We start from the raw sequence: 13,239 nt of genomic DNA, 5'->3' as shown, positions 1-13,239 counted from the left end.
AAATAAGTTTTCATGTAGCTTAGTCTGGCCTGGAATGTGGAATTTTCCCCTGTGCTTCCTGAGTAGGTGGAATTGCAGGTATCTACCACCATCCCTGGCACCAGAACAATCCTTCTAAGAGGCAGCAATTATACAAAATTCCAGCACCCCTCCAAAAAGTATTTTCCTCATCCCAAGTAAACCTTTATTTTAGATGTATCTGTCTTCAACTAGTCATTACTTCTCTTTTTACCTTTTATTGTCATTTTTTCTAATTTTTGTTATGCAAAAACATTTTATTTTTATTATAATGCATTTACTTTACCTTGAAAAAGTTGTTTTTGTTTTTTTTTTAGTGATTTGTCTTCTCTAGTGAGAAAATAATGTCTCTGACTTGGAAATCGTCTTCATGTAAAGTCTTTTTTTTTTTTTTTTAAAGATTTATTTATTTTTTTTAAAAGATTTATTTATTTATTATGTATACAGCATATATGACTGCAGTCCAAAAGAGGGCACCAGATCTCATTACAGATGGTTGTGAGCCACCATGTGGGTGCTGGGAATTGAACTCAGGACCTCTGGAAGAGCAGTCAGTGCTCTTAACCTCTGAGCCATCTCTCCAGCCCCTCATGTAAAGTCTTATTTGAAGCAGAGTGGTAGTGCTTGGCTGTCATTCTGGCCATTCTGCAGGCAGCGGCAAAAGCTTTCAAGTGTAAGGCCAACAGTCGCTTGCTTGCTGCATCACTCCAGTCTCGGCCTCTCTGGTTATCTTTCCCTTGTGTACGTTTGTCTCTTCTTATAAGGACACAGTCGCTCCAGGTGACGGTCTCATCTTACTTTTGACTTACGTCTGCAAAGACCCTGTTTCCAAATACATCATCTACATGTACCAAGGATTAGGACTTCATGGGTCAGAATACAGTTCAACCCACAGCAGACAATGACAGCTTTCCCTCCTTTCTTTCCTCTGACCAGATGCCCGTCACAGGCTCGTCCCATGGCCCTCGTTTCTGCTGATTCCCGAATTGCAGAGCTTCTCACAGAGCTCCATCAGCTGATCAAGCAAACCCAGGTAAGAGCGAAGTGAAGCCTGGGCTGTGGTGTTATGCTGTAAGGAGGAGGGGCTTATGTTCAGAGAGACCTCCACGAGCTAAGATACCATAGAGGAGGTGGGAGGGGAGACTCGTGTCTGACCGCCATTCCTGTGGGGTTTTCTGTCCAGTACAAGACCTCACTTTTGTTTAACAGCGCTTTGAAAGACAGGTCACATACCACACAAGGCTCCTGCTGAAAGTGCACAATTCAGTGATTTTTAGAAGTTTAGTTGTATAACTGTCACCGCAATCAGTTTAGAGCCATACCCTACCGGTAATCACTCCTCCTCCTCCACCCAACTCCTCCTCCTCCACCCAACTCCTCCTCCTCCACCCAACTCCTCCTCCTCCACCCACTCCTCCTCCTCCACCCACTCCTCCTCCTCCACCCACTCCTCCTCCTCCACCCACTCCTCCTCCTCCACCCACTCCTCCTCCTCCACCCACTCCTCCTCCTCCACCCAACTCCTCCTCCTCCACCCAACTCCTCCTCCTCCACCCACTCCTCCTCCTCCACCCAACTCCTCCTCCTCCACCCAACTCCTCCTCCTCCACCCAACTCCTCCTCCTCCACCCACTCCTCCTCCTCCACCCACTCCTCCTCCTCCACCCAACTCCTCCTCCTCCACCCAACTCCTCCTCCTCCACCCAACTCCTCCTCCTCCACCCACTCCTCCTCCTCCACCCACTCCTCCTCCACTCCAAACTCCTCTTCCTCCACCCCAACTCCTCCTCCACTCCAAACTCCTCTTCCTCCACCCCAATCTCCTCTTCCTCCACCCCAATCTCCTCTTCCTCCACCCCAATCTCCTCTTCCTCCACCCCAAACTCCTCTTCCTCCACCCCAAAGTCCTCTTCCTCCACCCCAAAGTCCTCTTCTTCCACCCCAAACTCCTCCTCCTCCACCCCAAACTCCTCCTCCTCCACCCCAAACTCCTCCTCCTCTATCCCCAAACTCCAAGTAAACACAGATGTTCTTACGAGGTAAGCCAGTCGAAGGGTTTAGAGTTAACTTCCAGGATATGGAAGCACTTTAGAATGTGTGGGGTTTAGACAACCCAGGTCTACTGAGTTAACCCTGTTCACCCTCTGCTGCCCAGATTACTAACCTGGCCCATGACCACATATTTCTGGGCTGCAGCTCAGCTGAAAACAAAGCCAGTCACCTTGCCTCAGTCCAGACAGATTACCATGGCATTATGTATTAGAGCCTACCACCTTCTTTTGAGATAGACACAGGTTACCATGGCATTATGTATTAGAGCCTACCACCTTCTTTTGAGATAGACACAGGTTACCATGGCATTATGTATTAGAGCCTACCACCTTCTTTTGAGATAGACACAGGTTACCATGGCATTATGTATTAGAGCCTACCACCTTCTTTTGAGATAGACACAGGTTACCATGGCATTATGTATTAGAGCCTACCACCTTCTTTTGAGATAGACACAGGTTACCATGGCATTATGTATTAGAGCCTACCACCTTCTTTTGAGATAGACACAGGTTACCATGGCATTATGTATTAGAGCCTACCACCTTCTTTTGAGATAGACACAGGTGGTATTTAGAGTATTTCTTACTGGTATTGACAGTGCTTCAGGACATAGCTTAGGTTGCTCTGTTACTGTATAGTCATGGTACTTCACTGTGTTACAAGTACCCTGGAGATGTCCATAGGCTGCAGGAGTGAGGGTGGAAGGCCTTTGTCTCGTGGCTTCTCTGGCCTCTATCTGTTCACAATACTTAACCTGCTCTGTTGGTTCAGTGTTTAAGCCCTTTCTTTCCCCACGATGGATGGTTTTAGAGTTGCCTAGCATTTGTGCTGGTCCTGCCTGACTCTAGAGTCCCTCACCATTTCTAAATTGACTTCCGTTCTTGGCTTTTTTCCTATAAGAGAACTCACGTTGATCATCTTATCCTAATTAACAAATACTTTTCCTCTGAATGCAGCTCCTCATTCATCATGTATTTGTCTTGTCCCACAAGGCATTAGGCTGTCACTTGCCTCTTCCAAAGCCCTTTTCTGTCTGTGGGTCAGTGTTGACTCTGCCACTCATGTTGCAGATGTATACTGATGACCTGGGTGTAGTAAGGGTACATGTTTCAGACCAGAAAATGTACAGTGCCCGTTCTAGGATTAAAAAGGTGACAGTCACATGCACATTTATTTGTCCTGAGTGTAGTACCAAGGAATTGCATCTGCCAGGTGATATCTAGTATTCTAATCTTTTTGTTTTCAGACTTATTTTTACTTTACGATTATGGGTGAGTACCCTCATGTATGTTTGTTTACTACATGCATACATGGTGTCCCTGGAGGCCTGAAGAGGTCATCAGATCCCCTGGAACTGTAGTTATAGACAATTGTGAGCTGCCACATGGGCGCGAGGACTAGAACCTGGGTCCTCTGGAAGAGCAGCACTTAACTGCTGAGCCATCTCTCCAGCCCCATAGTGCTCGAAATCCCATTTCCTCCTATATATTCAAATAGCTTTTCTCTCATTCACAAATAAAGAGTCGTATGTGTTTGTTCCTGTAGCCTACTCATAGCATGTTGAGCATGCCATTGCTCTATTTGTCCATTATTACCTTTCCAAGCATTTGCTCACTGAAGTTTGTGTGTGTGTATGTATGGTTGTTTTGTTTTCCTGAGACAGGGTCTCTCTGTGTAGCCCTGGCTGGCCTGGAACTTGCTCTCTAAACCAGGCTAGCCTAGAACTCAGAGACCTATCTGCCTCTGCCTCCCAAGTGCTGGTATTAAAGTCATGTGCCACCATGTCCGGCTTATTGATGTTTATAGCCACACACTAGTTGTTCTGCACCACATGGTCCAGTGAGCCAGTAGGGAACAATTCCCAGAAATTCTTCTCCAGAACCTACCCTTAGTTGGTGTACCCTGAAAAATAAGAGTCATAAAATACTGGTGCATATTTGCTAAGTGAAAGATCCCAGTAGGTTACATACTGTATGCTTCATTCCAACTGTGTGACAAATTCCAGAAAAGATACACTAGAGAAAGTTAAAAAGATGTGAATGGCAGAGCCTTGGGAGAACTGGGGTGGGATGAAAGGCTAGGAGGGGTGTGGAGGATGTTTAGGGAGGTAGGACTCTTGTGTATGATGCTGTAATGAGAGGTCTACAACTGAAGTGGCTGTTCAACCCATAGGGCAGCACAATGCAGAGGGAGCCGTAATGTAAACAGTGGGCTGTCATTAGGGTAAAGGTCAACCTCATGGCCTCTTGACCTCAACTTTACAGGAAGAGCGTTCGAGGAGCGAGCACAACTTGGTGAACATCCAGAAAACCCATGAGCGAATGCAGACTGAGAACAAGAGTGAGTAAATGAGGCAGAAGAGAAAGGAGGTGGGAAGGGCTGAGACCAGGAGCATGGCCTTACTGTGTCTTCCAAGGGGACTTTTGCTTGTATCTGCATAGTCCAAAGTTGCTCTTCAGGGTCGTTGTTCCTTTGGCTGAATGACCTAAAGTGACAGGGACTGATGACTGACTGACTGCCTTGCACCACAGGACCTCAGAGTCTGTCAGCTCAGGACTGGAAAGGCAGCCTTGTGTGCATGAGAACTCACCCTTACCTTAGAGCTCATGGGCACAGAGCTTTTCTGGAGCAGAGTTCCCCCATGGCCTCTGCATGTGCACAAAGGCAGCTTACCCTCCCTGTGCTTGGTGCTTTCTAACTCAGAATAACTTTGGATAGTACCAGCTTCTCCTTGGTTCTCTGTACCTGTCTTGGTATGGACAGGTGGCAGGTTAGAAGTGCTTTCTAAGAATGGTGGGGGCTGGAGAGGTGGCTCAGTGGTTAAGAGCACTGGATGCTCTTCCAGGACCCAGGTTCAATTCCCAATACCCACATGCCACATGGTAGCTCACAACTACCATTCCCTCCAATTCCTGGGGATCTGACATACTCACACACAATGCACCTAAAGCACGAATAAATTATTATTAAAAAGAAAAAAAAAGAATAGTGGTGGTGTCTTTACCATATGGAAATGTGACCCTGATGATCAGGGAACACTTTTTTAATGTGTATTGTGAGGGGGTGTATATGCACTTGTGTGTGTGTGCAGAGGCCAACCTCATGTTTCATTCCTCAGGCACCTTTCACTTTTTTTTGTTGTTTTTGTTTTTGAAATGGTCCACTATATATCCCTGGCTGTCCTAGAACTCAATGTGTAGGCCAGACTGGCCTTCAGGTTACTGATATCCACCTGCCTCTGCAAGTGCTGATTAAAGCAAATGCTACCACATCTGAGGTGCCTGGCTTTTCTTTACTTGGGTTCTGGTGATAGAGGTTGTTTCCTGGTACTTGCAAGGCAAGTACTTTCCATACTGAGCCATCTTACTAACCTCCTGGGAGCATGTTTGAACTCCTAAAGCTTAGAATCCAGGCCCTGGCCTCTGAGCCTCTTCAAGCTGATTCTGATGTCCTGGGTCAGGGTCCCATGCTGCCACCTCCTCTTGCTCATGCCTCCTCGTCCTGTGTTTATAGTTTCTCCTTATTACCGGACAAAGCTGCGTGGCCTCTACACAACCGCCAAGGCCGATGCGGAGGCTGAGTGCAAGTGAGTACCACCCACAGGGCTGCTGCTGCCTGTTCCCTGACCTCTATTCTGGACCACATGTGACCAGAGGCCACAGCCCCAGCTTGCCTTCTGTCTGTGAAGAGGGTCCTCCTGCTCTGCCTCTCCCATTGCTTGAGTCTTCCCAAGCCCTACCTTCATTACCCGTTCTTCCCCTTTAGTTCACTGCTTTATAGATGCAGTAATCAGTGTCATGTCCCTGTGTACCATTTCCTAGTCAGGTGACCCTGCAGTCAAGTCAGTTGAAACTGTTGCCTTGCCATTAAAATCCAGTGATAACTCCCACTGGATTGTGAACAGACAGTGGGATAATGTGGAGAGAATGCTGGATTCTATAAACTGTTCTTCTCCCGATGGGAATATGCTGACTATTGCAGCCTGTATGGTAACCAGGACCACTGTATGTCACTGCTCTGCCTGTAATGGTAACCAGGATCACTGTATGGCACTGCTCTGCCTGTAATGGTAACCAGGACCACTGTATGGCACTGCTCTGCCTGTAATGGTAACCAGGACCACTGTATGGCACTGCTCTGCCTGTAATGGTAACCTGGACCACTGTATGGCACTGCTGTGCCTGTAATGGTAACCAGGACCACTGTATGGCACTGCTCTGCCTGTAATGGTAACAACCACTATATGGTACTACTGTGGTCATGTTACCATTCCAAGTACTTTTTTAATATTTTTATTTTTTGAAACAGAGTCACACAATGTAGCTCTTGTCCTGGAACTCACTATGTAGAACGGGCTGGCCTCCAACTCCCAGAGATTGGCTGCCTTTGCCTCCCTAGTACTAAGATTAAAGCTCCACCATACCTGGTCCAAATACTTTATATATTTCTTTACTCCACTTGATCCTCAAAGTATTCCTTTGATGTAGTTTTTAGTATTGTACCAATTTACTGTTAAGGAAGCTGAATCATAGAGGGATAATAAATCTTCAAAACTCATAGAGCTAGTAAATGGGGAAGTCTGGTTTCTAAGGCAGAAGTCCACAGTTAGTACTCTGCTAGGTTGCTACAGCTCAACTTACTTTAAATGAACACATCTCACAGGATTCTGACAGAAGTTACAGTTGATGTGTTGTTATGTGTAGCCAATTCTCTTCAATTTTTTTTGTTTGTTTGTATTTTTTTTTTTCCAAGATAGGGTTTCTCTGTGTAGTTTTGGTGCCTGTCCTGGATCTCACTCTGTAGAACAGGCTGGCCTTGAACTCACAGAGATCCACCTGGCTCTGGCTCCTAAGTGCTATGATTAAAGATGTGTGCCACCACTGCCCAGCCTCTTCACTTTTTAATGCAAGTTGTAGGCAGATAATCTTAAGCCTTCCTAATAAGTCTTAGTCTGCTGTTTTTAACAGTGTGTTAGGGCCCCTCAGAATGCCAGCTGTGGGATAAGGACCAGAGTAGCCTACATGGCTCAGAAGCAGGGGAGGTGGTTCATAAGGGCCTCGAGTGCCACAGGCCTCACTCTAGAGGCCTCGGGAAAAATAAGACTTAAAGTTGCAATAAAAAAGAAGAGTTGGGGAAGAATTCAAAGCCAGTTAGAGACCAAGTCCATGGTGGTGATGGAGGTCAGTGGAACGTGGTAGAAGGGTAGAGAGCAAAAACCAGTTCAATAGAGCGGTTTTTGAGATCTATTTAGGGAGGTAGTTGTCAGAAGGGAGGTTCAAGATGGCAAAGCTTCTAGTTTGGACAGAAGCGTCTGGTGTGGCTCCCCATGTGAGGCTGGAGCACAGAAGAGAAAGAGGAGTGGGCTCTGCTCCTACAGAAGAAACAAAATGAGTTCTTCTGAGTGCCGTGCCCTCCCACTCATCTGGACTGGAGTAGCTCGTGTAGGTCAGAGGGCTGCATGTGTTTGTTTTTCTGGTTTTATGGTTTTTTCCTTTTGTAGTGCTGGGGATGTAGAGCTGGGAACCCAGCGCCTTTGCAGACTCCAAATCTTCACTGGGAGTAAAAAGTCAACTGCCCTTTCTGTCCTAACTGCTGACAGAGTGAAGACTCAAACGAATTTGGTATGGAATGACTCTGGCACAACTTACCCAGCGTTCAACACTTAGGAGCCTGTTTGGTAAACATGGGCTTGCATTGAAATCCTTTTGCTAATTCAGATTTTCATCACCCTACAAATACCCAACCAGACCTTCCCAACTCAGTAGCTGGGAGAGAGAAAGCAAGCAAGAGAGATGAAGCTACTCTCCATCTAGGTCAGAAAAACCCATGCCACCGGTGTTACTGAATTCTTCTGGGTAATTAGTAATAAACACCATAGCGTTTCTTATATAGCATATAAATTAGGATATCAGTGCAGATATAAAACTGTGACCCAGAGAGCTTATTCCTATTTCATCATGAAAGAGGCCTGTTCTAGTGCAGATCTCCATTGCTCAAATGTCCAGTCTCCAGGCTTTGATCTGGATCACTTTTCAGTCTCTTAGCCATTTATGACTTGACCTTTTGAAGGTTATAGGTTAATTATTCTGGGGCATGTCCCTCCCATGGGAGTGTTTAGTGCTTCCTGGCTTCTAGACTCAGGCTTGGCACCTCAGGCATTGGCACCACAGTAGTAGCCTTCTATTTGAAGGCCCAAGATGCTGTGTCTCCTTACTTGATGTGGGATCTCCCAGGTGTGCTTCCCACTGTGTTATCAGCAAGGTCTTGTGACTGTTTGAATATCCCACTTCACATCACCGATTAGTATCCCTTTATGTTTGTTCCTGAAGCACTGGGCCGGTTCTTGTTGGTTTTTGTTGTTGCTGTTCCTTTGATGTCATGTAGACTGCAACTTTGAATGTAGGACAGAAAACTATGTTCTCCAAACAAGCCCAGCAGCAATATCAGCCTTTCACAGTATCTCTGGCCTCCTGACTATCATTCTTTGTCTGCTTTCTGGGTTCCTCGCTGTCTGAGTCCCAACACTCCCAAGCTACAGCTTTGCTAAGGGTTTGCTATGGAAACAGAAAAAAATGACCCACAATCGAGTTGTTCCTGCTGACTAAGGTTGAAGCCTTCTCTGGAAGATGTCACAAGATCTGAGAGAAGAGGCTTCTGGAGAACCTGTATAGTGATATCCACTGCTGGCCTGCCTGCCAGCCTGGAACCCCTGTAAACTGACTTCTGGAGGCTCAGGGTACAGGACTACTCAGGAGTGCAAATGGCTTCAGTCCTGGAGGAATGAGTCCCTGTAACTGGGGCTGCCCTGAGCTTACCTGGCCTCTCTAGGCCCCCCGGGGTTCTGCTTCCCCCTCTGCTACCTGGCCCAGCCCCTGGAGCTTCCCTGTTATTGCTCCTTACTGTAATGAAACTCCCACAAGAAAGCAGCTTAAGGAAGAGGGGTTCCTTTGGCTTCATTGTGAGAAGGTTGTCTGTCATGGAAGGGAAGGCACAGCACCAGGAGCTCCAGGCTGCTGGTTGCCCTGCCTTGTACTAAGGAAGCAGAGAGCTCAGGCAGGACACTAAATTAGGTCTGCCCCTCACCAGCCCACTTCTTTTAGCAAGGCCCCCCTCCTAAATGTCCACAACCCTGCAAAAAGCTCCACCAACTAAGGACCACCTGCTCAAACACAGCCTATTAGGGACGTGGCATACCCAGATCTCAACTTCCGTTCCTGTCATCTCAGGATGGGGTCAGAGCTTTGGCAGGATCTCTACAGAACTGGCCAAAGCAGTATCAGTGACCTCATGCACCTGCTTTCTCAAGGACTTGTCCTGCCACTCTTACTGAATTGCCCTTATGCTTTCACAGTGGAAAACAACATTGGAGCAGTTGCCAGGCTTTCACATGGCACTTGGCTCCATCCTGAGCACTGAATAAAATTTATAATCATTGGTTAGTTAACATTCTGAGCCCTGTCATTGATGAATCCCACCGTGAACATCACAGAGCATTAACACAAACTTGGATGTATTGACCACTCACTGTGGCCTCTTACACAATAAAGACATTCTCTGAACATGAAATGTGTGATGTAGCTACCAGTGTTTCATGTGTTTTCTCAAAAGTATAATTTAGTAAATGTTTGTTTTGTTTGCTTTGGTTTTTCAAGACTGGGTTTCTCTGTGTAACCTTGACTGTCCTGGAACTTGCTCTGTGGTCCAGGCTGGCATAGAACTCAAGAGATCTCTGCCTGCCTGCCTCTACCTTCCGAATGCTGGGATTAAAGTCCTGCACCATCACTATCCAGATAAATATTTGTTTGTTTATTTTGTGTATGTGAGTGTTCTATCTGCATATACACCTGCATGGTAGAAGAGGGCATCGGATCCCTTTATAAGTGGCTGTGAGCCACCATGTGGGTGCTAGGAATTGAACTTGAGACCTCTGGAAGAGCAGCCAGTGCTGTTAACTGCTAAGCCATCCCTCCAGCCTCAGTATATTTCTAAATCAGTGGCGTAATCAATACTATAATCAAGTGTTATTGAGTGTATATGATTGTATGTGCCCTGCTTGTATGTGACTGTCACTGCAGAGAATGTAATATGTGCACTACGACATTAAGCTGGCAGTGGTGCCGTGAGGCAGTAAAATTTGTTCAAGTCCATTATAATCCTGTGGGGCCACTGTCACAGGATTGTGACGTATACAGACTTGTTGACTGAGATACCTGGGGTAATACCTATTTCTATTTAGGGTCTATGGTCTCATATTTTTCTTTGTTTTTTATTAATATTTTGTGTATCTGTGTGGTATGTATATTTATGCAGTATGAATATATGTTTGTGTAGGTTCCCAGGCATGTGAGTGTGCATGTTCATGGGAGAGAGTGCATGTGTAGACCAGTGGTCAATGTTAGTGTCTTCCTTGATTGTCCTTAGTTTTTGAGACAGGGTCTCTCACTGAACCTGGAACTGATTGACTTGGCTAGGGTGTTTGGCCGGTGAGCTCCTGGGATCCAGCTGTCTCCACGTTAACCCAGTGCCAGGATTGCAGGCACATGCCACCATGTCTGACTCTCAGATGGGTGTTGGTAATCTAACTCAGATCCTCAAGCTTGTGCAACAGGTACTTAGTTCACTGGGCCATATCCAAACCTTCTCCTTTTTTGTTTGAAGCGAGGTCTCTCTCTAACCTAGGCAGACCTGGAGCTCACCGTGTAGCTAAGGTGGCATCAAACTCACTACAGGATTGCTACAGCCTCCAGAGTGGCAGGATTACAGGACATACAACAGGATCTGTAGTCTGCAGCATAGACTTGGTCTGGGGAGCCCAACGGCCAAGAAGCCTATGCTGAGTGCCTCACCGAGCACTCTTTTCTCCCTTCCCTGCCTAGCATCCTCCGCAAAGCGCTGGATAAGATAGCTGAGATCAAGTCTCTGTTGGAAGAGAGGCGGATCGGTGAGTGGGAGAAATGCAGGGCATTTCTTGTCCAGGCATGGTGGGGGCTTGGGGGAAAGCAGTCACGGCCCAGCAGGGAGCATGGCACATGATCTGGTGGAGTCACCCAACAGCTGTCAGAGACAGACTCAGAGGCCAAGAGTGTGCCTAGTTCTCTGCCCAGACCCAGTCATTTTGCCCTACCCTTCCCACTGCCCTTACTCACTTTATCCAGGGCTGGTCATCTCTCTCCTTCCTATCACTGCTCCCTCTGTGGCGTGCTTTGGTGACATCTGTCACTCTTTGTGCCCCAAAGCCAGCCACACATGTGAAACTGGCTTAGTTCCCTGCCTTGTGGGTCTCCTCAGGTGCCACCTCCTTGGCTTCCTGACTTCTGTCTTGCCCCAGATGCAACTCTTCACCCTTTAGCGTAATCACGGTACCATTTTTGTTTGTTTTCAGTTGAAGAGTGTGATGAGCCATGGCTGATGAGGCCAGTGATCCACATTAGATAATTTGTGCCACTTCCACTGAAATTACATACACTAGTAGAAAGGAGATAAACACAAGTATCTCATTTCAGGAATTTTCATTGACCCAACACATTCACATATCCTGCACCGTGATCAGGAAATGGAATGTAACCTGCTTCCTGGAAACCCTCCTTTTTAGTTCTTCTCCATGATGGTGGCCACTGTCCTGACATCTCACCCTTTTGAGAGTTGGGCCTGTCACTTCCCAACCTTAGATGTCTGTTAAGAAGGGGCATGGATGGTGTTGGGATGCTGGTATAAAGTGCTCCAGCTCAGAGCAGTTGCTGGGGTGTGACTGGGTCAGGTACCATCTACGTGTCCTCAGGGGTTCACTTGCTTCCCACAGCGGCCAAGATCGCAGGTCTCTACAATGACTCGGAGCCCCCACGGAAGACCATGCGCAGAGGGGTGCTGATGACGCTGCTGCAGCAGTCAGCCATGACTCTGCCCCTCTGGATCGGGAAGCCTGGTGACAAGTGAGGGCAGGAACTAGCCAGAGAGGGCTGGTGTCAGGGGGCCAGACTAACAGGCTTTCTCTCCTAGGCCCCCACCGCTCTGTGGAGCCATTCCAGCCTCAGGGGACTATGTGGCCAAACCTGGAGACAAGGTGGCTGCTAGAGTGAAGGCTGTGGATGGGGATGAGCAGTGGATCCTAGCTGAAGTAGTCAGTTACAGCCATGCTACCAACAAGTGAGTGTGTGTCTGACTCTGCCTTCTCACTGCTCCGGCTTCTGCCGCCTGGGGGAGGACTTCCCCCGAAGGCTGTGTGTGTGGGGGTGCTCCCTCAAGCTGCTTCAGCCTCTTTTCATCCTCTCTCATCCTTTCCCCTGGATGCAGACTGCCCTATGTCCCAGCACTGTTTCCCCTTTGTTTGCCCGCAGGTATGAGGTAGACGACATTGATGAAGAAGGGAAAGAGTGAGTGTCCAGATGGGGAGCAGTGGGGTCACCAAGCTTGGGGGAGAAGCCTCCATTGGTTACGGCCTATGTTGTTCCCCCAGGAGACACACCCTGAGCCGTCGGCGCATCATCCCACTGCCCCAGTGGAAAGCTAACCCTGAGACAGACCCTGAGGCCTTGTTTCAGAAGGAGCAGCTGGTGCTGGCCCTATATCCCCAGACCACCTGCTTCTACCGTGCCCTGATCCACACACCCCCACAGCGGGTAAGGAGCCACCATAGAAAGCCTTTGATGACACCAGAACCTTAAGGGTTGGTCCCCTGAATCATTCTTCAGGATTCCTTCTTGCTGTCTTCTTGTCCTTCATCTCCTAAACATAGGCTTTCCTGGTAGATCCCTTGTCTCCAGAGTAGAGAGGGAAGCAGGAGAGACAGGAAGATCAGCTGGGACTCTGGGCAAGGAGAGGCTGCCCTGGCCTAGAAACGTCTTGACCAGCCCTTCCTGTGTGTCCTACAGCCTCAGGATGACTACTCAGTCCTGTTTGAAGACACCTCCTATGCAGATGGCTACTCCCCTCCTCTCAATGTGGCGCAGAGGTACGTGGTGGCTTGTAAGGAGCCCAAGAAAAAGTGAAGCTGGGGGCAGGCTAGAGTCTGCCACTGCCGACCTCACAGGAGAAGGCAACAAAGGAGTTCCTGTAATCAAATAAATACTCTTCCCTCTCACCGTGTCTCCTGGGCCTCAGTGCTTCAGAACCTCTTGCCCTCCTCCATCAGACACATGGATTGATGGCCGCAGAAGGGAGAAGACCCAG

The 13,239-nt window shown here is 47.7% G+C and overlaps 1 protein-coding gene across 5 annotated transcripts in view; it reads left to right on the top strand.

Annotated features, from left to right (window-relative positions):
* The window catches only part of Sgf29 (SAGA complex associated factor 29), a 31,762-nt gene extending 18,612 nt beyond the window's left edge, over positions 1 to 13,150 (top strand). For 3 of the 5 annotated variants that reach the window (XM_052712581.1, XM_052712580.1, XM_052712579.1), the window contains 9 exons: positions 955 to 1,051; positions 4,338 to 4,413; positions 5,587 to 5,659; positions 10,950 to 11,014; positions 11,873 to 12,002; positions 12,070 to 12,216; positions 12,408 to 12,443; positions 12,527 to 12,689; positions 12,942 to 13,150. In XM_052712581.1, coding sequence (XP_052568541.1) covers positions 977 to 1,051; positions 4,338 to 4,413; positions 5,587 to 5,659; positions 10,950 to 11,014; positions 11,873 to 12,002; positions 12,070 to 12,216; positions 12,408 to 12,443; positions 12,527 to 12,689; positions 12,942 to 13,058 — 882 coding nt within the window. In that variant the 5' untranslated portion in view covers positions 955 to 976 and the 3' untranslated portion in view covers positions 13,059 to 13,150. The other 2 variants (XM_052712582.1, XM_052712583.1) reach the window with 2 other exon arrangements.
* The last annotated feature ends 89 nt before the right edge of the window (positions 13,151 to 13,239 follow it).

The sequence above is a fragment of the Peromyscus californicus genome, unplaced genomic scaffold, assembly GCF_007827085.1.
Source record: "Peromyscus californicus insignis strain IS unplaced genomic scaffold, ASM782708v3 Scaffold_4__1_contigs__length_199733344, whole genome shotgun sequence".
Classification (NCBI taxonomy): domain Eukaryota; kingdom Metazoa; phylum Chordata; class Mammalia; order Rodentia; family Cricetidae; genus Peromyscus; species Peromyscus californicus.
The sequence above is the reverse complement of the archived record's forward strand: the minus strand, read 5'-3'. Positions and strand labels throughout refer to the sequence as shown.